General features: G+C 39.5%; 1 protein-coding gene across 1 annotated transcript in view; it reads left to right on the top strand.

The window, feature by feature from the left end:
- plekhg2 (pleckstrin homology domain containing, family G (with RhoGef domain) member 2) overlaps positions 1-25,738 on the top strand; it is a 225,001-nt gene that overhangs the window by 181,228 nt on the left and 18,035 nt on the right. The window contains exons 9-10 of the mRNA XM_061972275.1: positions 4,945-5,095; positions 15,439-15,570. Of these exons, the coding sequence (XP_061828259.1) occupies positions 4,945-5,095; positions 15,439-15,570 (283 nt within the window). The remainder of the gene's footprint in view (positions 1-4,944; positions 5,096-15,438; positions 15,571-25,738) is intronic.

Here is a 25,738-nt window from a genome sequence, read left to right as displayed (position 1 = left end):
TATATATATATATATATATATATATATATATATATATATATAGCTATATGAACAATGAAATTCAAGTATTTATTTTATTTATATATTTATATTTATATATATATATATATATATATATATATATATATATATATATATATATATATATATATATATAAATAAATACTTGAATTTCAGTGTTCATTTACAAACTACAACTCACAAACACTTTAGAGTTAGGCTCCACCATCAGAATGTGTACTTAAACTTATAAAGATCACATTGATATTATTCAGTGAGTTGATTCACCAAAACTAACCTGTTATACAGGAGGAAAAAGCACACAGGACGTTTCAATTGTTCACAGACTGGTCGCGCTCATCAGAATGACAAGACACTTCCGGTCTGCAGGTGATAGCATTCAATTGGGAAGAAACGCCCTACTGCCCCCTACTGACCAATGTGAATACTGATAAATGTGTAATGACAGCTCCAAAAACGAATTCAAACCACAAAATAAAATAAATAAATCAACACAAAAATGTGACACATTATGGGTGGGTCACATATGCATGTACAGTAGATGGCAGTATTGTCCTGTTTAAAAGTGTCACAACATTGCTGTGTACGGCAGACGAACTGCTTTACGGTAGACACTGTTGTTGTGTGTTGTCAACACGTCACTCAGGGCCGCCTGAATTTCGGGAGTTTTTCGGGAGAAAATTTGTCCCGGGAGGTTTTCGGGAGAGGCGCTGAATTTCGGGAGTCTCCCGGAAAATCCGGGAGGGTTGGCAAGTATGCATACATCAGGGCTGCCCCTCCCGATACGCAGATCTTGCGCTGTGCGTAGGAAAAATATCAGTTAATGAATAACAGGGCGCTTCATATGACATTTTACTGAAAATATAGTCCTAGCCCCTTGATAAGAATATAAGTGCATATTTCCCCCCCGATATTTGCATTTTTCTCTGTGGCGCACAGTATTAGTGCTGGGCAGGTAAACTGACGTACAGTGCAAACCAGTGACGTGCAGTCACTAGAGGCAGGTGAGGCGGGGCCTCACCTGCCATCAGGCCCGGCCCTAATCAATCTGGCGCCCTAGGCAAGATTTTAGGTGGCGCCCCCCCCTGTAGCTAGCCACATGATTTTGTGGCTAGCTACATAATTTATTGTAGCCCGCCACATCATATTAATGTGCCCCGCCACATCTTTTGAAGTGCCCCGCCACATCCTTTTAATAAGGCCCACCACATCATTTTATGTGGCCCGCCACGTCAATTTATGTGGTCGGCCACATCATTTTAAGTGGCCCGCCACATCTTCTAATGTGGCCCACCACATCCTTCTAATGTGGCCTGCCACATCGTTTTATGCGGTCCGCCGTATCATAATAATGTGACCCGCCACATCATTATATGTGATCAACCACATCATTTTATGTGGTCCGTCACATCATTTTATGTGGCCCACCACATCATAATGTGTTTTGCCACATCATTTTATGTGGTCCGCCACATCCTTCTAATGTGGCCCGCCACATCCTTCTAAAGTGGCCCACCACATCCTTCTAAAGTGGCCCACCACATCCTTCTAATGTGGCCTGGCACATTGTTTTATGTGGCCCGCCACATCCTTCTAATGTGGCCCACCACATCCTTCTAATGTGGCCTGCCACAACGTTATATGTGGTCCGCCACATCCTTCTAATGTGGCCCACCACATCATTTCATGTGGTCTGTCACATAATTTTAAGTGGCCTGCCACATCTTCTAATGTGGCCCACCACATCCTTCTAATGTGGCCTGCCACATCGTTTTATGCGGTCCGCCGTATCATAATAATGTGACCCGCCACATCATTGTATGTGGTCAACCACATCATTTTATGTGGTCAACCACATCATTTTATGTGGTCCGTCACATCATTTTATGTGGCCCACCACATCATAATGTGTTTTGCCACATCATTTTATGTGGTCCGCCACATCCTTCTAAAGTGGCCCACCACATCCTTCTAAAGTGGCCCACCACATCCTTCTAATGTGGCCTGGCACATTGTTTTATGTGGTCCGCCACATCCTTCTAATGTGGCCCACCACATCCTTCTAATGTGGCCTGCCACAACGTTATATGTGGTCCGCCACATCCTTCTAATGTGGCCCGCCACATCCTTCTAATGTGGCCTGCCACATCATTTCATGTGGTCTGTCACATCATTTTAAGTGGCCTGCCACATCTTCTAATGTGGCCCACCACATCCTTCTAATGTGGCCTGCCACATCCTTCTAATGTGGCCTGCCACATCGTTTTATGTGGTCCGCCATATCATAATAATGTGGCTCGTCACATCATTTTATGTGACCCGCCACATCATTTTATGTGACCTGCCACATCATTTTATGTGGTCAACCACATCATTTTATGTGGTCCGCCACATCCTTCTAACGTGGCCCACCACATCCTTCTAACGTCATCGCTCTGAGAGCGAATAATAGAAAGGCGTTTAATTCGCCAAAATTCACCCATTTAGAGTTCGGAAATCGGTTAAAAAAAATATATGGTCTTTTTTCTGCAACATCAAGGTATATATTGACGCTTACATAGGTCTGGTGATAATGTTCCCCTTTAAAGTGTAACTAACTGTGTTATTAGAATAAAAACAGCATAAAGGAGTTCAAGGTTCAAGGTTCAAGGTTCAACTTTATTGTCCCCGCGGGGAAATTTGTCTTGAGCACAGTGCATCATTGCTTTCTTAACATACCCAAAAACAACAGAAGAAAAACACAAGCACAGACACAACCACAACCATACAACTAACATTTAAACATCAGAACATGGAGCTTCATAGACATAGGTGGCACTTTGATGTAGGCATAAAATCTACAGTATGGAGATAAAGATAAAGTACCAATGTGCTTTGCACTAGAGCTCATGGATAAAGTGCTGTGTGCTAAAGTGCTTAGTTCTAAAGTGCTATGTGCTAAAGTGCTATGTGCTAAAAAAAAGTGCTAACCTATGTATTAAAATTCTATTGCACATTGTTGGTCAGCTTAATGGAGGCTGGGACAAATGATAATTTAAGGCGGTTAAATTTGCATAGTGGGACCCGGAGTCTTCTCCCTGATGGCAGGGTTCCATATTCAGGAAAGAGTGGATGTTGTGAGTTGGAAATCATTTTCTTAGCTTTTTTCCTAACTGCCTGCTCATAGATGCTCTGTATAGGCTCATATTCTTTCCTCCCTACGATTTTCATTGCCGTTTTATGCATGCCGGCCAGTTTGCTTTTTAGCTTAACGGTTAGGTTGCCAATCTCACTGGATCGGTTCGCAGCCGAGTGTGAAGCGACTGGGATGAGAATCAGCACCTCCAAGTCCGAGTCCATGGTTCTCGCCCGGAAAAGGGTGGAGTGCCATCTCCGGGTTGGGGAGGAGATTTTGCCCCAAGTGGAGGAGTTCAAGTACCTCGGAGTCTTGTTCACGAGTGGGGGAAGAGTGGATCGTGAGATCGACAGGCGGATCGGTGCGGCGTCTTCAGTAATGCGGACGCTGTATCGATCCGTTGTGGTGAGGAAGGAGCTGAGCCGGAAGGCAAAGCTCTCAATTTACCGGTCGATCTACGTTCCCATCCTCACCTATGGTCATGAGCTTTGGGTTATGACCGAAAGGACAAGATCACGGGTACAAGCGGCCGAAATGAGTTTCCTCCGCCGGGTGGCGGGGCTCTCCCTTAGAGATAGGGTGAGAAGCTCTGCCATCCGGGAGGAGCTCAAAGTAAAGCCGTTGCTCCTCCACATCGAGAGGAGCCAGATGAGGTGGTTCGGGCATCTGGTCAGGATGCCACCCGAACGCCTCCCTAGGGAGGTGTTTAGGGCGCGTCCGACCGGTAGGAGGCCGCGGGGAAGACCCAGGACACGTTGGGAAGACTATGTCTCCCGGCTGGCCTGGGAACGCCTCGGGGTCCCACAGGAAGAGCTGGACGAAGTGGCTGGGGAGAGGGAAGTCTGGGCTTCCCTGCTTAGGCTGCTGCCCCCGCGACCCGACCTCGGATAAGCGGAAGAAGATGGATGGATGGAGATGGTTAGGTTGCCAAACCATGAGGTGATCCCGTATCTAATGATGCTCCCTACAATGGCACGGTAGAAAATCATCATGATGTGGCTGCTTACGCCGTACAATCTTAATCTTCGCAAAAAATATAGCCTCTGTTGCAGTCTATTGCACAGTTTGTCAATATGTGTCTTCCAGCAGAGAAGATTATCAATATGAACCCCTAAATATTTATATGAGGATACCTGGGTGATTTCCTGATTTTTGATGACCACTGGCTCACGGTCAGTCACTTTCCTCGGATCCAAAACCATTTCCTGCGTCTTGGTCACATTTAAAATAAGATGGTTAGTGTCACACCACCTAATAAATAGGTCTATCTCGTCTTGGTACACAGAGGGGTCCGTATCCTTGTGTAGAGTGCTGTATCAATGAAGCGCTTTACGTCATTGATGTGATTTGTGTGTACTTCATGTCTGGTTGTGTTAAAAACATCTCCATCTTTACCTTGACCTGTCCTACAAACGTCTTAACTCCACAACCTTTGGCCTCCTAATGGACACGGTTGGACGGTGAAACCATGGAGTAATCTCGTCATGTCTCCACCTTCATTGTCCTCTTTTTTTTCCCTCTCTTGTCTCGTCCTTCATCACTTTCCCCTCTGTGGTCTTCTTCCATCGTCTGCTCACCGTCTTATTTCTTCTCTTATTGTTGTCTGCGGGGGACACAAGGCTCTCAGTCTTCCTCCAGACTACACCCTCTGTCTCCTGCAAACGTTCCAAACAGCTGCAGAGTCTTCCTCCCCATCTGTCATCCCCTCCGTCCTGATGGATGGGCGCCTCTTTTTCTCGAGTTCCCTGACGTTCATGCTGTGATGAACGATCACGCCTGACCTAATTGATGTTGTCTGTCTCTTTCAGTTCTGTGGCAGTTCTGAGGGACTGCATGAAGAACCAAAGCCTGGTCCGCTTCTTCCAGGAGAGACAGACAACTCTCAACCACTCCTTGCCTCTGGAGACGTACCTCCTCAAACCTGTGCAGCGCATCCTCAAGTACCACCTCCTGCTACAGGTGACACCTGGTGTACTACACACAGTGTAGCTAGTCAAATAAGGTAGTGCTACTTATACAGGTAAAAGCCAGTAAATTAGAATATTTTGAAAAACTTGATTTATTTCAGTAATTGCATTCAAAAGGTGTAACTTGTACATTATATTTATTCATTGCACACAGACTGATGCATTCAAATGTTTATTTCATTTAATTTCGATGATTTGAAGTGGCAACAAATGAAAATCCAAAATTCCGTGTGTCACAAAATTAGAATATTACTTAAGGCTAATACAAAAAAGGGATTTTTAGAAATGTTGGCCAACTGAAAAGTATGAAAATGAAAAATATGAGCATGTACAATACTCAATACTTGGTTGGAGCTCCTTTTGCCTCAATTACTGCGTTAATGCGGCGTGGCATGGAGTCGATGAGTTTCTGGCACTGCTCAGGTGTTATGAGAGCCCAGGTTGCTCTGATAGTGGCCTTCAACTCTTCTGCGTTTTTGGGTCTGGCATTCTGCATCTTCCTTTTCACAATACCCCACAGATTTTCTATGGGGCTAAGGTCAGGGGAGTTGGCGGGCCAATTTAGAACAGAAATACCATGGTCCGTAAACCAGGCACGGGTAGATTTTGCGCTGTGTGCAGGCGCCAAGTCCTGTTGGAACTTGAAATCTCCATCTCCATAGAGCAGGTCAGCAGCAGGAAGCATGAAGTGCTCTAAAACTTGCTGGTAAACGGCTGCGTTGACCCTGGATCTCAGGAAACAGAGTGGACCGACACCAGCAGATGACATGGCACCCCAAACCATCACTGATGGTGGAAACTTTACACTAGACTTCAGGCAACGTGGATCCTGTGCCTCTCCTGTCTTCCTCCAGACTCTGGGACCTCGATTTCCAAAGGAAATGCAAAATTTGCATGGTTGGGGGATGGTTTGGGGTGCCATGTCATCTGCTGGTGTCGGTCCACTCTGTTTCCTGAGATCCAGGGTCAACGCAGCCGTCTACCAGCAAGTTTTAGAGCACTTCATGCTTCCTGCTGCTGACCTGCTCTATGGAGATGGAGATTTCAAGTTCCAACAAGACTTGGCGCCTGCACACAGCGCAAAATCTACCCGTGCCTGGTTTACGGACCATGGTATTTCTGTTCTAAATTGGCCCGCCAACTCCCCTGACCTTAGCCCCATAGAAAATCTGTGGGGTATTGTGAAAAGGAAGATGCAGAATGCCAGACCCAAAAACGCAGAAGAGTTGAAGGCCACTATCAGAGCAACCTGGGCTCTCATAACACCTGAGCAGTGCCAGAAACTCATCGACTCCATGCCACGCCGCATTAACGCAGTAATTGAGGCAAAAGGAGCTCCAACCAAGTATTGAGTATTGTACATGCTCATATTTTTCATTTTCATACTTTTCAGTTGGCCAACATTTCTAAAAATCCCTTTTTTGTATTAGCCTTAAGTAATATTCTAATTTTGTGACACACGGAATTTTGGATTTTCATTTGTTGCCACTTCAAATCATCAAAATTAAATGAAATAAACATTTGAATGCATCAGTCTGTGTGCAATGAATAAATATAATGTACAAGTTACACCTTTTGAATGCAATTACTGAAATAAATCAAGTTTTTCAAAATATTCTAATTTACTGGCTTTTACCTGTACAACACACTTGCCATGTATACTTCTAGGTAGGTAGGTCTTTATTGTCATTGCACAAGTACAAACCCCCGTTTCCATATGAGTTGGGAAATTGTGTTAATATAAACGGAATACAATGATTTGCAAATCCTTTTCAAGCCATATTCAATTGAATGCACTACAAAGACAAGATATTTGATGTTCAAACTTGTTTTGCAAATAATAATTAACTTAAAATTTCATGGCTGCAACACGTGCCAAAGTAGTTGGGAAAGGGCACTGTGTTACATCACCTTTTCTTTTAACAACACTCAATAAACGATTGGGAACTGAGGAAACTAATTGTTGAAGCTTTGAAAGTGGAATTCTTTCCCATTCTTGTTTTATGTAGAGCTTCAGTCGTTCAACCGTTTGGGGTCTCCGCTGTCGTATTTTACGCTTCATAATGCGCCGCACATTTTCGATGGGAGACAGGTCTGGACTGCAGGCGGGCCAGGAAAGTACCCGCACTCTTTTTTTTTTACGAAGCCACGCTGTTGTAACACGTGGCTTGACATTGTCTTGCTGAAAAAGACGGCGCTTAGATGGCAGCATATGTTGTTCCAAAACCTGTATGTACCTTTCAGCATTAATGGTGCCTTCACAGATGTGTAAGTTACCCATGTCTTGGGCACTAATACACCCCCATACCATCACAGATGCTGGCTTTTCAACTTTGCGTGGATAACAGTCTGGATGGTTCGCTTCCCCTTTGGTCCGGATGACACGATGTCGAATATTTCCAAAAACAATTTGAAATGTGGACTCTTCAGACCACAAAACACTTTTTCACTTTGCATGAGTCCATCTTAGATGAGCTCAGGCCCAGAGAGGCTGTAGGCGTTTCTGGGTGTTGTTGATAAATAGCAGTAGAGCTTTAACTTGCACTTACAGATGTAGCGACCAACTGTATTTAGTGACAGTGGTTTTCTGAAGTGTTCCTGAGCCCATGTGGTGATATCCTTTAGAGATTGATGTCGGTTTTTGTTACAGTGCCGTCTGAGGGATGGAAGGTCACGGTCATTCAATGTTGGTTTCCGGCCATGCCGCTTACGTGGAGTGATTTCTCCAGATTCTCCGAACCTTTTGATGATATTATGGACCGTAGATGTTGAAATCTTTAAATTTCTTGCAATTGCACTTTGAGAAACGTTGTTGTTAAACTGTTTGACTATTTGCTCACGCAGTTGTGGACAAAGGGGTGTACCTCGCCCCATCCTTTCTTGTGAAAGACTGAGCATTTTTTGGGAAGCTGTTTTTATACCCAATCATGGCACCCACCTGTTCCCAATTAGCCTGCACACCTGTGGGATGTTCCAAATAAGTGTTTGATGAGCATTCCTCAACTTTATCAGTATTTATTGCCACCTTTCCCAACTTCTTTGTCACGTGTTGCTGGCATCAAATTCTAAAGTTAATGATTATTTGCAAAAAAAAAAAATGTTTATCAGTTTGAACATCAAATATGTTGTCTTTGTAGCATATTCAACTGAATATGGGTTGAAAATGATTTGCAAATCATTGTATTCCGTTTATATTTACATCTAACACAATTTCCCAACTCATATGGAAACGGGGTTTGTACAACGAAACATTGTTTTCAGCACAAACCCGTTCAAGATTAGACAAACAAACAGTGTACAGGGTTCAAATAAAAAATAAATAAAAACGATACCGATAATATAATTTCCGATATTACATTATAACGCATTTATCGGCCGATAACCTGCCGATATTATCGGCCATCTCTAATTACAATGTATCCAGTAACAAATGTGTCCGCATCATTCAACTTAACACATCATGCACTATGGTGGGCATGAGATGTCGCCACAAAAACAACTTCAACTTAAAGACAGCATAGGTCCATTCCAGATGGTTAATAATAAATAGGTTAGTGTTTTTTCATACCTAGCGTTTGTTCTCTGTTTGACTCATTTCACTTGATCAAACCTTCTCTGACACTCCACACAGCAAAATAATTAAAGTATGACTTCATCACAGTCAGATTTACAAACATATGAACCCTAAAGAGTATCTTATTCACCATTTGATTGGCAGCAGTTAACGGGTTATGTTTAAAAGCTCATACCAGCATTCTTCCCTGCTTGGCACTCAGCATCAAGGCTTGGAATTGGGGGTTAAATCACCAAAAATGATTCCCAGGCGCGGCACCGCTGCTGCCCACTGCTCCCCTCACCTCCCATGGGGTGATCAAGGGGATGGGTCAAATGCAGAGGACAAATTTCATTACACCTAGTGTGTGTGTGACAATCATTGGTACTTTAACTTAACTTTAACTTTACACATACAAACTGTAGCACACAAAAAAGCACATTTAATTAAAAAAAACTTTATTATGGTCTTACCTTTACTTATAAATGAAGTCCATGCGCCGCAACTAAAGCCCTCACTTAAACTTTCCACGTGCAAGATTGAATCTATTTAAAAAAGTGTAACCGAGGGTTTATAAATGTGGCCTATACTGTATGAAACTACAAAATAACAAACACGGAGGCTCCAGTTTACACGAGGGCCACTTTATTTACCTTCTTTCAAAAACCTCCGCAACGTGACATCACTTCCGCTCTTAGCACCTTCAAAATAAGAGCTCAAGGCATATACTGTATAGCAGCGCATAACAGGAACTTAACATCACAAAAAGGAAAGCCCATGAAAATAGGTTACAAAAGTTATTTAATAAGAAGCCAAAAAGTGCAAAAACAATAATGTTCGTGTTGGAGGAGTTGTGAATTAGGTACACCTGCAGTCTGCAGGTGTATCTAATGTTGTGGCCCTGCAGTCATTCACAACTCCTCCAACACCAACATTATTGTTTTTGCACTTTTTGGCTTCTTATGAAATAATTTTTTTAAATAGATTCAATCTTGCACGTGGAAAGTTTAAGTGTGGGCTTTAGTTGATATAACAATTCTACGGCGGGGGTGCAGGAGGCGAGCCTCACACAGTGCGTCTTTTGCAGCCGTTTTTATGATCGCTCAGCACAAGAAATACGTTACACACATACAGTTGTTGACAAAATACACTGTACATTATATACCTCAGCTAACTAAACTATGGAAATGTATAATATAGTTCATATAGCAATACAGTCTCACTGCACAGCAGGCCAGCAGTTAGCCGAGTCATTGCGCAATCCATGTTGAGGCACTGAGTGACGTGCCTCAACAGTCTGCTGTTCACCGCACCGTCTCTTCTCAGTATTTGAACGGCAAATGTGAAAATTCAGCGATTTTGAATAAAAATAATCTAAAACTGGTGAAGTTAAATGGAAAATAACTTTATAGTATAATCACTGGATACATATAACAATTTAATTTATTTATTTATTTTTTACTTTTTTTTTCTTTCCATGATGGCAGGTGAGGCCCCGCCTCACCTGCCTCTAGTGACTGCACGTCACTGATCGTATCGGGTCAATATCTGTATCGGCTAATACTGAAAGCTATCGTTATCATATCGGAAGTGAAAACTTTCATTAGGATGCGCTTTATATGTGTATCATTTCTTTTCTTTTTAGCTTTTAGAAAAAAAAATGGAGATTGTAGGATGACGCCTCGTTGACCTGCAACAAATATTGTATTGGTAGTAAGTGACAACATCCCAAATGATGATCCAGGATGGGAAACAGGAAGAACAGCATGACTGTGCTGCTGTGTGTAAAAACAAACACATGTTTGTCAAGCTGATGTCCGGGCTGACTCAAGCTACACACACACACACACACACACACACACACACACACACTTGTTCCTGGTTCTCGTCCAAGGTTGCCAAAGGACCGATGAAAGAGAGGACATCTTTGTTGTGCGACACTGTGTTGTTGTTGTTAAATGCTACTCAGGCATGTGTCAAACAGTGCTGGACCTTCCCATAATCCTCTCATTGTTTCCCTCTGTCTCCTCGCGTCTTTAAAAGCCTTTGCAGAGCATTCTAGTACAAACTCATCTGAGCTCAGGGGGCCACATGGAGGAAAATGTAATCCCAAATGGGCCGGACTGGTAAAATCATGGTATGATAACATACAAACCCCGTTTCCATATGAGTTGGGAAATTGTGTTAGATGTAAATATAAACGGAATACAATGATTTGCAAATCCTTTTCAACCCATATTCAGTTGAATATGCTACAAAGACAACATATTTGATGTTCAAACTCATAAACTTTAACTTTAGAATTTGATGCCAGCAACACGTGACAAAGAAGTTGGGAAAGGTGGCAATAAATACTGATAAAGTTGAGGAATGCTCATCAAACACTTATTTGGAACATCCCACAGGTGAACAGGCAAATTGGGAACAGGTGGGTGCCATGATTGGGTATAAAAGTAGATTCCATGAAATGCTCAGTCATTCACAAACAAGGATGGGGCGAGGGTCACCACTTTGTCAACAAATGCGTGAGCAAATTGTTGAACAGTTTAAGAAAAAACCTTTCTCAACCAGCTATTACAAGGAATTTAGGGATTTCACCATCTACGGTCCATAATATCATCAAAGGGTTCAGAGAATCTGGAGAAATCACTGCACGTAAGCAGCTAAGCCCGTGACCTTCCATCCCTCAGGCTGTACTGCATCAACAAGCGACATCAGTGTGTAAAGGATATCACCACATGGGCTCAGGAACACTTCAGAAACCCACTGTCAGTAACTACAGTTGGTCGCTACATCTGTAAGTGCAAGTTAAAACTCTCCTATGCAAGGCGAAAACCGTTTATCAACAACACCCAGAAACGCCGTCGGCTTCGCTGGGCCTGAGCTCATCTAAGATGGACTGATACAAAGTGGAAAAGTGTTCTGTGGTCTGACGAGTCCACATTTCAAATTGTTTTTGGAAACTGTGGACGTCGTGTCCTCCGGACCAAAGAGGAAAACAACCATCCGGATTGTTATAGGCGCAAAGTTGAAAAGCCAGCATGTGTGATGGTATGGGGGTGTATTAGTGCCCAAGACATGGGTAACTTACACATCTGTGAGGGCGCCATTAATGCTGAAAGGTACATACAGGTTTTGGAGCAACATATGTTGCCATCCAAGCAACGTTACCATGGACGCCCCTGCTTATTTCAGCAAGACAATGCCAAGCCACGTGTTACATCAACGTGGCTTCATAGTAAAAGAGTGCGGGTACTAGACTGGCCTGCCTGTAGTCCAGACCTGTCTCCCATTGAAAATGTGTGAAGCCTAAAATAGCACAACGGAGACCCCCGGACTGTTGAACAACTTAAGCTGTACATCAAGCAAGAATGGGAAAGAATTCCACCTGAGAAGCTTCAAAAATGTGTCTCCTCAGTTCCCAAACGTTTACTGAGTGTTGTTAAAAGGAAAGGCCATGTAACACAGTGGTGAACATGCCCTTTCCTAACTACTTTGGCACGTGTTGCAGCCATGAAATTCGAAGTTAATGATTATTTGCAAAAAAAGAAATAAAGTTTATGAGTTTGAACATCAAATATGTTGTCTTTGTAGTGCATTCAATTGAATATGGGTTGAAAAGGATTTGCAAATCATTGTATTCCGTTTATATTTACATCTAACACAATTTCCCAACTCATATGGAAACGGGGTTTGTAAATATTTCAGATTTTCTTTGTTTTACGTTGGCCAAAAACATTCTGAAAATGTACAAATTACAAATAATCCTTTTGACAAAACACTTGATTTTTTTTTTTTTATTCTGAGGAAAAATGTATGCAGTTTCAAAAACACAATGAACTCAATACAGCATACAAACGGAGGCATTACACTCTGCCTTCACTTTTCTTGTTTTTAACAGTAACATTTCGGGGCAAAAAGTAAAAAAAAATCTGTTTTTAATTTATTTATTTATTTTCAAATCTCTCCCGTCCAGCCACTCAGACAAATCATGTTGTTGATGTAGATCAGGGGCGTCAAACTCATTTTAGATCGGGGGCCACATGGAGAAAAATCTACTCCCGGACTGGTAAAATCACGGCACGATAAATTAAAAATAAAGGCAAGGCAACTTTATTTGTATAGCACTTTTCATACACAAGGCAGACTCAAAGTGCTTCACAGACAACAAAGTAAAATGAAAGAAAATAAAAGCAAAATTCAAATGCAGAAAAAATAAAAACAGTGCGGACGTTAAAAGTTAAAAGATTAAAAGATTTAGCTGAAAGCTAAGGTGAACATAAAAGTTTTCAGTTGGTTTTAAAAGTAGTCAGAGTTGCGGAAAGTCTGACATCTTTAGGAAGTTTATTCCAGCTATGTGACTGAATGATGCTCTCCCTTGATTTGACTATACTCTGGGAACCGCTAACAGATTGCTCTCAGAAGATCTTAGTGATCTAGAGGGCTTACAGTATATAGTGGGAGCATATACTTCGGCCCTAGACCATGTAGTGATTTATATGTGAGCAGGAGGATTTTGAAATCAATTCTCTGATGTACAGGGAGCCAATGTAAGGATTTAAGAATTGCTGTCACATTTTTTGGTCTTTGTTAGAACTCTAGCAGCAGCGTTCTGAACAAGCTATAGCTGCCTGACAGTTTTTTTTGGGAAGACCTGCAAGGAGACCATTACAATAGTCTAGCCTACTGGTAATAAAGGCATGTGCAAGTTTTTCTAAGTCTTGAGCTGACAAGAGGCCTCTAAGTCTTGTTACATTTTTGAGGTGATAGTAGGCCGATTTTGTTACTGATTTGATGTGACTGTCGAAATGTAAATCAGAATCTAAAATAACCCCAAGATTTCTGGCTTTATTTGAGGTTTTCAGGGACAGTGATTGAAAGTGTTGGATGATTTTAAACCTTTCTTTTTTAGCACCAAAATGTTATGGATTACTGAGAGGGGAGGTGACGGCTCAGACACCAGGGGGCAGTATATACAATTATTTATTATATATATAGTATATATATATATATAATAACAAAACAATACTAATATAAACTAAACTAATGAAATGGAGTGTGTGACAAAACCCTAGAGTGAGTGGTGTTAGACTATGTGTGTAGTTAGCTGTTGTGTATTACCGTTCTGTTGGATGAGGGAGCAGACAAGTCCAAAGAGGGCAAGGCAAAAGGGGTCCAAGAGGCAGGCAGATGATCCGGGGCGAGAGTGAGGCGTCAGAATCCAGGGGCGAGAGAAAGGTCTAGGAACGAAGGAGGCAGTCAGAGTCCAGAGGAGAGGGAGATCCAGGCGAAAGTGAGACGCACAGCTCACTTTACAGGTGACGGAGGGTACTGCGGGAACATGGGAGAAGACAAGGGACAAATCAAGGCACGGAGAGGAAACATGAATCGAGCATAAAGCTTGTTGCTTACGGTACACCATGAGAAAACTAAGTTCCCGCGCCGATCCTTGGGTCCACTGGTCCTTTATTGAGCTTGCCCTCATCAGACCCAGGAGTGTAGATTGCCGGTGAGTGATTGCAGCTGGTGGCTGCTGCAGGGCGGAGACGTGCGCGGCGCGTCCCTGGATGTGCGCACCCGTGGGCGTGTCCACAGGCGGATGAGCGGCGTTGGCAGGAGCATGAGCCGTAACACAAAAAACAATTATCTCAGTTTTATCTTCATTTAGTTCAGGGGTCGGCAACCTTTACCAGTCAAAGAGCCATTTTGACCAGTTTCGCAAATTATAGAAAACAATGGGAGCCGCAAATTATTTTTGAAATTTTAAATGAAATAACACTGCATACAAAGTTTTCTTTTTGCTTTGTGCTATGCTTAAACCAGGGGTTCTCAGACACGCTGCCCACACCTTTATAATAATCAATAATTTGAAAGCTGGTGCGGCACGCGGGTTTTAAATGAATGGCGCTTGTCAGCGTCATGCGTGTCGTAATGGTACAGCATACAGCACCCACTACAACCAGCGTGCCTGATCAGCTACACGTTGTATGTTGTTCCCGCTTGCTCACGTAGGTGACAGCAAGGCATACTTGGTCAACAACCACACAGGTTACACTGACGGTGGCGGTATAAAAAAAACTATAACACTCTTACTAATAATGCGCCACACTGTGAACCCACACCAAACAAGAATGACAAACACATTTCGGGAGAACATCTGCACAGTAACACAACATAAACACAACAGGACAAATACCCAGAATCCCATGCAGCCCTAACTCTTCCGGGATACATTATACACCCCCGCTACCAAACACCGCCCACCTCAGATTGTAGAGGGCGCCGAATGTTGTACCATCATAGCACGCCCTTATTATATCTGAAAGGGTGAAAATAGGTGAATATTAATCCCGGGAGTTTTCTGCGAGAGGCACTGAAATCCGGAAGTCTCACGGGAAAATTGGGGGGTTCAGCAAGTAAGCTGCTGAGCCGCATCAGAGTGATCAAAGAGCCGCATGCGGCTCCGGAGCCGCGGGTTGCCGACCCCTGCCCTAGAATCTAATCAAATTGTATGATGTTCAAAGATTCACAGTCCTTGTATCTCTTGCTTGACCTTGTTTGCAAAATCCATTAGACACATTTAGAACAGCAGTTTCTTTCATTAAAAAACCTCCGCTTATTTGTATACTTCGCAAACTCATCTCGCGGGTCGGCTAAACCTGTTCAGATCCGCGGGCCGTACGTTTGGCACCACTGTTCTAGACTCCTCTCAGAAAAGTTGAAACTGTCCTCGCTGGATTGTGTCCCAATACTTTTGTCCAAAACCTTCCCTCTCGTCCCAGGAACTCTCCAAGCACTTGGACAAGAGCGATCCGGGCTACGAGGTGGTGGAGGACGCCATCATCACCATGACGGCGGTGGCCTGGTACATCAATGACATGAAGAGGAAACAGGAGCACGCCATCCGCCTGCAGGTACCGCCGCCGCACGCCAACGTTCTAGCCCAGGTCAAAAACTAAGTACATGTACTTAGTTTTTGAGTGCATAGATTTTGCAGAGCTGTCCCAAATCCATTACTGTTGCCCGTAAAGTTGAACTGCATTTTTTATTTTATTTTGCCTATCGTTCTTTTTTTTTCTCACTTTCTAACATATAAAAATCGTCTCGTTCTAGGTAGCTCGCAATGCAGCTAATGGGAGCGATCAGTTCTACCTCTAAATCACTTCAGGCTTGGGGTAGGGGCGGGGGTTTGGTGGTAGCAGGGGTGTATAATGTATCCCTGAAGAGTTAGGGCTGCATGGGATTCTGGGTATTTGTTCTGTTGTGTTAAGGTGCAGATGTTCTCCCGAAATGTGTTTGTCATTCTTGTTTGGTTTTGGTTCAAAGTGTGGCGCATTATTAGTAAGAGTGTTAAAGTTGTGTTATATGCTCACCGTCAACATTCCGTCAACAATACTTTATTTGCGTTCTGTAACCTGTAAATTAACCAAGCTGTCGCGACATTGTTATTGTAAGAATGAACTCTTTTTCTAGCCGTAAAAGCTAACTACGGAAAAGATATAAACTAGCGTCTACGTCAGCACGAAGCGCGTTTGAGTTTGTATTGCACAACACTGCGATAATACACCAGTCTGTACTAGCTTAAAAACATGAACAATCATATTACAGTATCTGTAAAGTACTAGCCCACATTTCATGTTTTGTTTGTATACAGTTAGCCTAGCTAACACTGTCGTTGTCGTAACACACATGAGGTGCTGCATGTATAATGATTGATATTAAAGTCTGACTCACTAGATAGACGATTTGGTCCAACTGGCCTTTTTTTTCCAGTTTATTTGGGTAAGCACTCCATTTGTGTCGAAATAGCTTGTCTCCAAATCACAGCTTCCAGTCACTTTCACCTCACTCTCTCGGCTTCCGTCTGCTCCAACGTCTCACTCTTCTTTTGTGCTGGCTTCTATAAGCAGCAGTTCATCCTTCGTATATTCAGATTCAAAAGTATAAGGTAGTAAATCCTCATTTGTCCAAAAATAGTCATCTTTGCTGTTTGCTACTGTTGCGTTTTGGACCAGTTGTTCCTCCCAGGGAATTCAAGTCACAAGTCGCTCCCAAGCTCTTTACGACACTTAAAGCTGAGTAGAAAAACCACCGGAGACAGAATAGGTATTTTGTTGTATATTTTCAAAGCTTTGCAGATATACATTTGAGACCAGTCCAGCATAGAACATTCTATCGCGCCGCCAAAATGGTCTGTCTTCTCGACCCCAAAACCCTCTCTCCTCTCCCTAGTCAAAACACATGCTAGTCAAAACACATTCCAAAGAATTCAAGGTTAACACACACAGTTTACTTGCAGAGAAACAGAAAGAGAATAAATGGAAAACACGAGCTGTTTTCAAATATGACGATGAAAGAAAATAAGTAACACTAAAATTCGGATATATGTAAATATCTGCCTCCGACACTACCAAGTCTGTCATGATTGGAACTCGCACGCGTTTGTTTCCGGAAGTACAAACACACATTTGTTGCCAGAAGTCGGAAGTTCGTTGCTATGGAAACGAAAATAAATGCGCAGAGGAATTAACGGCGTGCTTACCCAAAATCAACAGGAAACGTTGCGATGTTTTAGTACGCTAGAAAAAGAGTTCCTCGGTGTTTGCTCTTACTATGTCACTACAGCTTAGTTATTATCAGTGTTGGGTTAGTTACTGAAAACCAGTAACTAGTTACAGTTTTTTTTCTTTATTTCAAAATAACTCAGTTACTAACTCAGTTACTTACACCAAAAAGTAATGCGTTACTGTGAAAAGTAACTATTTAGTTACTTTTCACAGAGAGACACAGAGTCTGTGTCTCTCTTTACTAGCTTCATCGAAGCATGTTGCTTTTGTAGCTGTTTCAGCAGGTTTGAATTGCTGTTTTGGGCAGTAGATAGGTGCTTTGATCCAAGACACAACTTACATTTAACTAAAATGTTATTTTCTTTGTGCTCGACAAAAGGAAAAGTAGTGAGAATATCTCCATGTTAAGAAACTCGACTGCAGCTCTGCCATGATCAGACACGCCCCCCTTCCTTCCCTCCCCACACCCACACCCACACCCAGACAGACACAGAGCGCACGTCTCTCTTCTCCGTTTTGTGACACAAGAAGAATCAGAAGGACGACACTGCAGCGCTGCAATAAAACACACTCAGATGTTATGTTTCTAACCGATACTACATAAAAAATAACGTAAAATAACGCAGTAACGCATCATGTAGTAACAGTAACTGAGTTATTGAATATAAAAAAATAACGCGTTAGATTACTAGTTACTAGGGATGTCCCGATCCGATATTTGGATCGGATCGGCCGCCGATATTTGCCAAAAAATGCGTATCGGCAAGGCATGGGAAAATGCCGATCCAGATCCAGTTTAAAAAAAACTCCGCTCCGTGTTTTCCAACGCACCTATTTAAATAATACATTCCACTTTTCTGCTGCTCCCTCTTCTCCGTTCCGCATTTTCCAGCACACCTTCAACACATCCACAGGTCTGTGAATTCTCACGCAGTTGCTTTTAGCTGCTGGCATTACACGACAGGCTCTTCTCACTCTTTTCTGTGTCTCCCTCTCACAGACAGCAAGCGCACCTTCTTACACATGTCACATACTGTCACGTCATACGTCACATACTGTCACGTCATACGTCACATACGTATACGCCCTCTCCCAGCAGAGAGGTAGCAGCATGGCTAACGTTAGCTGTGATGCTAGCGCAGCCGTGTGACCAACGTTCCCTCTAAGGTGCGCGCCTGTGCAATTGCGCACTGTTTAAGCGTCCTCTGCGCATAGCAAATCTATGCCACGCACAAAATCAAATAAAAAAATAAGCGCATAACAATTTTCGACACACGGACACGACAGAGAAAACAGTTTTCGTCATCATTGTTCAAATATTGTGACGTCTGTCGAGACGCTTATCTCCGTTCGGTGCCACACGCCCACACCTTCAAAATGCCGAGGCAAAAATTTCCACATCAACACCGTATGAAAAAATTAGTGATTTTTTTAGTTGTGATTTCCTTCTCTGCATGAAAGTTTAAAAGTAGCATATATTAATGCAGTATGAAGAAGAATGTTTTAATGTAGACATGCAAGCCTTGAAAGAAAATGTTGAAAATCAAGACTACATTTCCTGCAAATGGGTGCATTTCTACCCTATATTTTAACTTTAGATTTATTCTCATATCAAACTCTTTTAGTTGTCTTTTTGACACTTACCCTCCACACCCTGGATTATAAATAATGTAAATAATTCAATGTGATTATCTTGTGTGATGACTGTATTATGATGATAGTATATATCTGATAGTATATATCTGTATCATGAATCAATTTAAGTGGACCTCGACTTAAACAAGTGTAAAAACTTATTGGGGTGTTACCATTTAGTGGTCAATTGTACGGAATATGTACTTCACTGTGCAACCTACTAATAAAAGTCTCAATCAATCAATCAAAACACATAGAATCATCATACTGCTGTGATTATATGCATCAAGTGTTCATTCAAGGCTAAGGCAAAATATCGAGATATATATCGTGTATCGCAATATGGCCTTAAAATATCGCAATATTAAAAAAAGGCCATATCGCCCAGCCCTAGTTCAATGATGCCATTTCTGTTTGTCATGTATAATTTTGTCTATTTTGTGTTTATCCTTGAATAAACAGGTCAGTTTCTTGTTACCAACCATTGTGTATTATTCAAACTCCCCTAATTCAGCTGGCTAGTTGTTATCAAGAGTACTAAAACCCTTTTCAACATGATTCTGACAACTAAGTTGGCTAAATAACTTTAAACTTTAATACATGCTCGGACAGGCCAGTATCGGTCAGTATCGGTATCGGATCGGAAGTGCAAAACTATTATCGGTATCGGATCGGAAGTGCAAAAACCTGGATCGGGACATCCCTACTAGTTACCGCCGAAAATAACGGCGTTACTTTGTAACGCGTTAGTCCCAACACTGGTTATTATTAGGGATGTCCGATAATGGCTTTTTGCCCGTATCCGATATTCCGATATTGTCCAACTCTTTAATTACCGATACCGATATTGATATCAACCGATACCGATACATACAGTCGTGGAATTAACACATTATTATGCCTAATTTGGACAACCAGGTATGGTGAAGATAAGGTCCTTTTTTTAAATATTAATAAAATAAAATAAGATAAATAAATTTAAAAAAAATTCTTGAATAAAAAAGAAAATAAAACAATATAAAAACATTTACATAGAAACTAGTAATTAATGAAAATGAGTAAAATGAAGTGTTAAAGGTTAGTACTATTAGTGGAGCAGCAGCACGCACAATCATGTGTGCTTACGGACTGTATCCCTTGCAGACTGTATTGATATATATTGATATATAATGTAGGAACCACAATATTAATAACAGAAAGAAACAACCCTTTTGTGTGAATGAGTGTAAATGGGGGGGGGAGGTTTTTTGGGTTAATTTGCACTAATTGTAAGTGTATCTTGTGTTTTTTATGTTGATTTAATTAAAAAAAACGATACCGATAATTTCCGATATTACATTTTAAAGCATTTATCGGCCGATAATATCGGCAGGCTGATATTATCGGACATCTCTACTTTCAACCTTATTGAAAATAAGATATTCTTCATCTCAGTATGTTAATAATGACTGACTTAATTAATTACATATTACAAAACTGTTGATTTAATAAAAAATAAAAAAAACGATACCGATAATTTCCGATATTACATTTTAAAGCATTTATCGGCCGATAATATCGGCAGGCTGATATTATCGGACATCTCTACTTTCAACCTTATTGAAAATAAGATATTCTTCATCTCAGTGTGTTAATAATGACTGACTTAATTAATTACATATTACAAAACTGTTGATTTAATTAAAAAAAAAAAAAACGATACCGATCATTTCCGATATTACATTTTAAAGCATTTATCGGCCGATAATATCGGCAGGCTGATATTATCGGACATCTCTACTTTCAACCTTATTGAAAATAAGATATTCTTCATCTCAGTATGTTAATAATGACTGACTTAATTAATTACATATTACAAAACTGTTGATTTAATTAAAAAAACAAAAAACGATACCGATAATTTCCGATATTACATTTTAAAGCATTTATCGGCCGATAATATCGGCAGGCTGATATTATCGGACATCTCTACTTTCAACCTTATTGAAAATAAGATAGTCTTCATCTCAGTATGTTAATAATGACTGACTTAATTAATTACATATTACAAAACTGTTGATTTAATAAAAAATAAAAAAAACGATACCGATAATTTCCGATATTACATTTTAAAGCATTTATCGGCCGATAATATCGGCAGGCTGATATTATCGGACATCTCTACTTTCAACCTTATTGAAAATAAGATATTCTTCATCTCAGTGTGTTAATAATGACTGACTTAATTAATTACATATTACAAAACTGTTGATTTAATTAAAAAAAAAAAAAACGATACCGATCATTTCCGATATTACATTTTAAAGCATTTATCGGCCGATAATATCGGCAGGCTGATATTATCGGACATCTCTACTTTCAACCTTATTGAAAATAAGATATTCTTCATCTCAGTGTGTTAATAATGACTGACTTAATTAATTACATATTACAAAACTGTTGATTTAATTAAAAAAACAAAAAACGATACCGATAATTTCCGATATTACATTTTAAAGCATTTATCGGCCGATAATATCGGCAGGCTGATATTATCGGACATCTCTACTTTCAACCTTATTGAAAATAAGATATTCTTCATCTCAGTATGTTAATAATGACTGACTTAATTAATTACATATTACAAAACTGTTGATTTAATTAAAAAAACAAAAAACGATACCGATAATTTCCGATATTACATTTTAAAGCATTTATCGGCCGATAATATCGGCAGGCTGATATTATCGGACATCTCTACTTTCAACCTTATTGAAAATAAGATATTCTTCATCTCAGTGTGTTAATAATGACTGACTTAATTAATTACATATTACAAAACTGTTGATTTAATTAAAAAAAAAAAAAACGATACCGATCATTTCCGATATTACATTTTAAAGCATTTATCGGCCGATAATATCGGCAGGCTGATATTATCGGACATCTCTACTTTCAACCTTATTGAAAATAAGATATTCTTCATCTCAGTATGTTAATAATGACTGACTTAATTAATTACATATTACAAAACTGTTGATTTAATAAAAAATAAAAAAAACGATACCGATAATTTCCGATATTACATTTTAAAGCATTTATCGGCCGATAATATCGGCAGGCTGATATTATCGGACATCTCTACTTTCAACCTTATTGAAAATAAGATATTCTTCATCTCAGTGTGTTAATAATGACTGACTTAATTAATTACATATTACAAAACTGTTGATTTAATTAAAAAAAAAAAAAACGATACCGATCATTTCCGATATTACATTTTAAAGCATTTATCGGCCGATAATATCGGCAGGCTGATATTATCGGACATCTCTACTTTCAACCTTATTGAAAATAAGATATTCTTCATCTCAGTATGTTAATAATGACTGACTTAATTAATTACATATTACAAAACTGTTGATTTAATTAAAAAAACAAAAAACGATACCGATAATTTCCGATATTACATTTTAAAGCATTTATCGGCCGATAATATCGGCAGGCTGATATTATCGGACATCTCTACTTTCAACCTTATTGAAAATAAGATATTCTTCATCTCAGTATGTTAATAATGACTGACTTAATTAATTACATATTACAAAACTGTTGATTTAATAAAAAATTAAAAAAAACGATACCGATAATTTCCGATATTACATTTTAAAGCATTTATCGGCCGATAATATCGGCAGGCTGATATTATCGGACATCTCTACTTTCAACCTTATTGAAAATAAGATATTCTTCATCTCAGTATGTTAATAATGACTGACTTAATTAATTACATATTACAAAACTGTTGATTTAATTAAAAAAAAAAAAACGATACCGATAATTTCCGATATTACATTTTAAAGCATTTATCGGCCGATAATATCGGCAGGCTGATATTATCGGACATCTCTACTTTCAACCTTATTGAAAATAAGATATTCTTCATCTCAGTATGTTAATAATGACTGACTTAATTAATTACATATTACAAAACTGTTGATTTAATTTAAAAAAAAAAAAACGATACCGATAATTTCCGATATTACATTTTAAAGCATTTATCGGCCGATAATATCGGCAGGCTGATATTATCGGACATCTCTACTTTCAACCTTATTGAAAATAAGATAGTCTTCATCTCAGTGTGTTAATAATGACTGACTTAATTAATTACATATTACAAAACTGTTGATTTAATTTAAAAAAAAAAAAAACGATACCGATAATTTCCGATATTACATTTTAAAGCATTTATCGGCCGATAATATCGGCAGGCTGATATTATCGGACATCTCTACTTTCAACCTTATTGAAAATAAGATATTCTTCATCTCAGTGTGTTAATAATGACTGACTTAATTAATTACATATTACAAAACTGTTGATTTAATTTAAAAAAAAACAAAACAAAAAAAACAACGATACCGATAATTTCCGATATTACATTTTAAAGCATTTATCGGGCGATAATATCGGACATCTCTACTTTCAACCTTATTGAAAATAAGATATTCTTCATCTCAGTGTGTTAATAATGACTGACTTAATTAATTACATATTACAAAACTGTTGATTTAATTAAAAAAAAAAAAAAAAAAAAAAACGATACCGATAATTTCTGATATTACATTTTAAAGCATTTATCGGCCGATAATATCGGCAGGCTGATATTATCGGACATCTCTACTTTCAACCTTATTGAAAATAAGATATTCTTCATCTCAGTGTGTTAATAATGACTGACTTAATTAATTACATATTACAAAACTGTTGATTTAATTTAAAAAAAAAACAACAAAAAAAAACGATACCGATAATTTCCGATATTACATTTTAAAGCATTTATCGGCCGATATTATCGGACATCTCTAGTTATTATACAAGTTACGGAAAAATTAATAAAATTCAGTATTGTTCACAGTTTTTGAATGCATTTTGGAAGTGATTTAGAGGTAGAATTGATTCCTATTAGCTGCATTGCCAGAACGAACCGATTTTTATATGTTAGAAAGCGGGAAAAAATATATAACTTTTGTCTTCTTGTCTCGCACAAGGATTGTAAACAATAGGCTGAAAAAAGTGCAGTTCCCCTTTAAAAGCACATCTGGAGTACATCATTATCGTTGGTTTCTAAGCCAAAATGCATCCATTCTCCCTCAGTTGTCTACACATACCTGCCAACTACTCCGGTTTTCCCGTAATTAGTACGGTTTTCATCAACCTATTCCGGGTTACAGTTGCAGTAATAAAAAATACGGTTTTTCATTAATTAAAAAAAAAAATTTTTTTTTTAAGTTTTATTCACGAAATCGCGTAACAACAATGACAATCGACACTGCTTCCCGTAACTTCCTATCGAGCCATTCCGAATGCCATGCGCGAGGCTATTTATAGCACCGCTGCCAAGCACGAGGCACCAGTTGCCATTGTTTCCAAACGAGCGAACGATCATGGAATCAGCCGGAGAAAAATGGCAAACGAGTCTTAAACCGAAAAGAAAACTGCAGTCATTCCGTGAAGAATATTCAAAAGCCTATCCGGGAATAATTATCCGTTCCAAAAAGGGTGAAAACTACGCGAATTGCACCTTGTGCAGACAAGATTTTTCGATCGGACACGGAGGAATTAGCGATGTAAAAGACCACGTTGGGACAAAAAAACACAAGTCTAATGCCGTTGCTAGCGATACAAGTGGAAAACGTTCAACGTTTTTCGTCGCCCAAACAGATTCTTTGGATGTGATAAATGCCGAAGTTTTATTTACGGAGGCAATAATTGAGCAAACAAAAAGGTAATGACACCAATGTTATCTATTGGAATTGTTTAGTACTGTTATACTGTTAAAAGTGTTTATACTATTTATGCTTTCAAGTCCAAGTTGAAGAAATCTTGTTAAATGTTGACAGCATAACTACCAAAATACAGAAGTATGTCCTTAATATTTTTGCAGTGCTATTTCTGTTGAAAAGTTAAAATGATTACATTAGAGATGTGATGTGCCACTTTTCAAGTGTCTGATGGCTTCAATTAATTTTCATTAATTTTTCATATTTTGAATTCTTTTGAAAGGCTTACAAAAAAACTACATTTGAATTGTAATTCCATGCTATTGACAGGACTATTAATTTTAATGAAGTTAGCTTACCATGTTTACAGTATGATAATTGTGATAGAAATGTGAATTTTAGGCACAGAATATTTTTTACAATTGAACAAGGCAGTAGATTATACAAGCTTGGACAGAAAGTTAATAATGACACCAATTTTTTTTTTAATGGAATTGTTTAGTACTGTTTTACCATTTGTTTACTGTAAAAAGTGTTTATACTGTTTATACTTTCAATTAACAAATTGAAGTCTTGTGAAAGGTTGACAGGATAACTGGCATTAACTGTCAAAATAATTTCAAACTATTGAAGTTAGCTTACAGAATAAACATGTCAATCAACCCATATGATTTTTGCTGTAATATTTTTGTTTTGAAACGTCACTGTGACTGATAGAAAAGTGATGGTTTTAGCAACATTTTAACCTGTCTGAATGCTAATAATCATTTTGCGTCGGGGGGGCGAAGCCTGAGCCCCCCACCAGGACTTTGTCCTGGACCTACCGGGGCCTGCGGCCCCTGGACCCTGGCTACTAGGTTTTTCTGATTTCAAAAGTTGGCAGGTATGCAAGAAGAATCAGAAGGACGACACTGCAGCGCTGCAATAAAACACACTCAGATTTTATGTTTCTAACCGATACTACATAAAAAATAACGTAAAATAACGCAGTAACGCATCACGTAGTAACAGTAACTGAGTTATTGAATATAAAAAATAACATTCCTAGTTACCGCCGAAAATAACGGCGTTACTTTGTAACGCGTTAGTCCCAACACTGGTTATTATTAGGGATG

The sequence above is a fragment of the Nerophis lumbriciformis genome, linkage group LG17, assembly GCF_033978685.3.
Source record: "Nerophis lumbriciformis linkage group LG17, RoL_Nlum_v2.1, whole genome shotgun sequence".
In the NCBI taxonomy this organism is placed as follows: domain Eukaryota; kingdom Metazoa; phylum Chordata; class Actinopteri; order Syngnathiformes; family Syngnathidae; genus Nerophis; species Nerophis lumbriciformis.
This window is presented reverse-complemented; position numbering and strand designations above follow the sequence as displayed.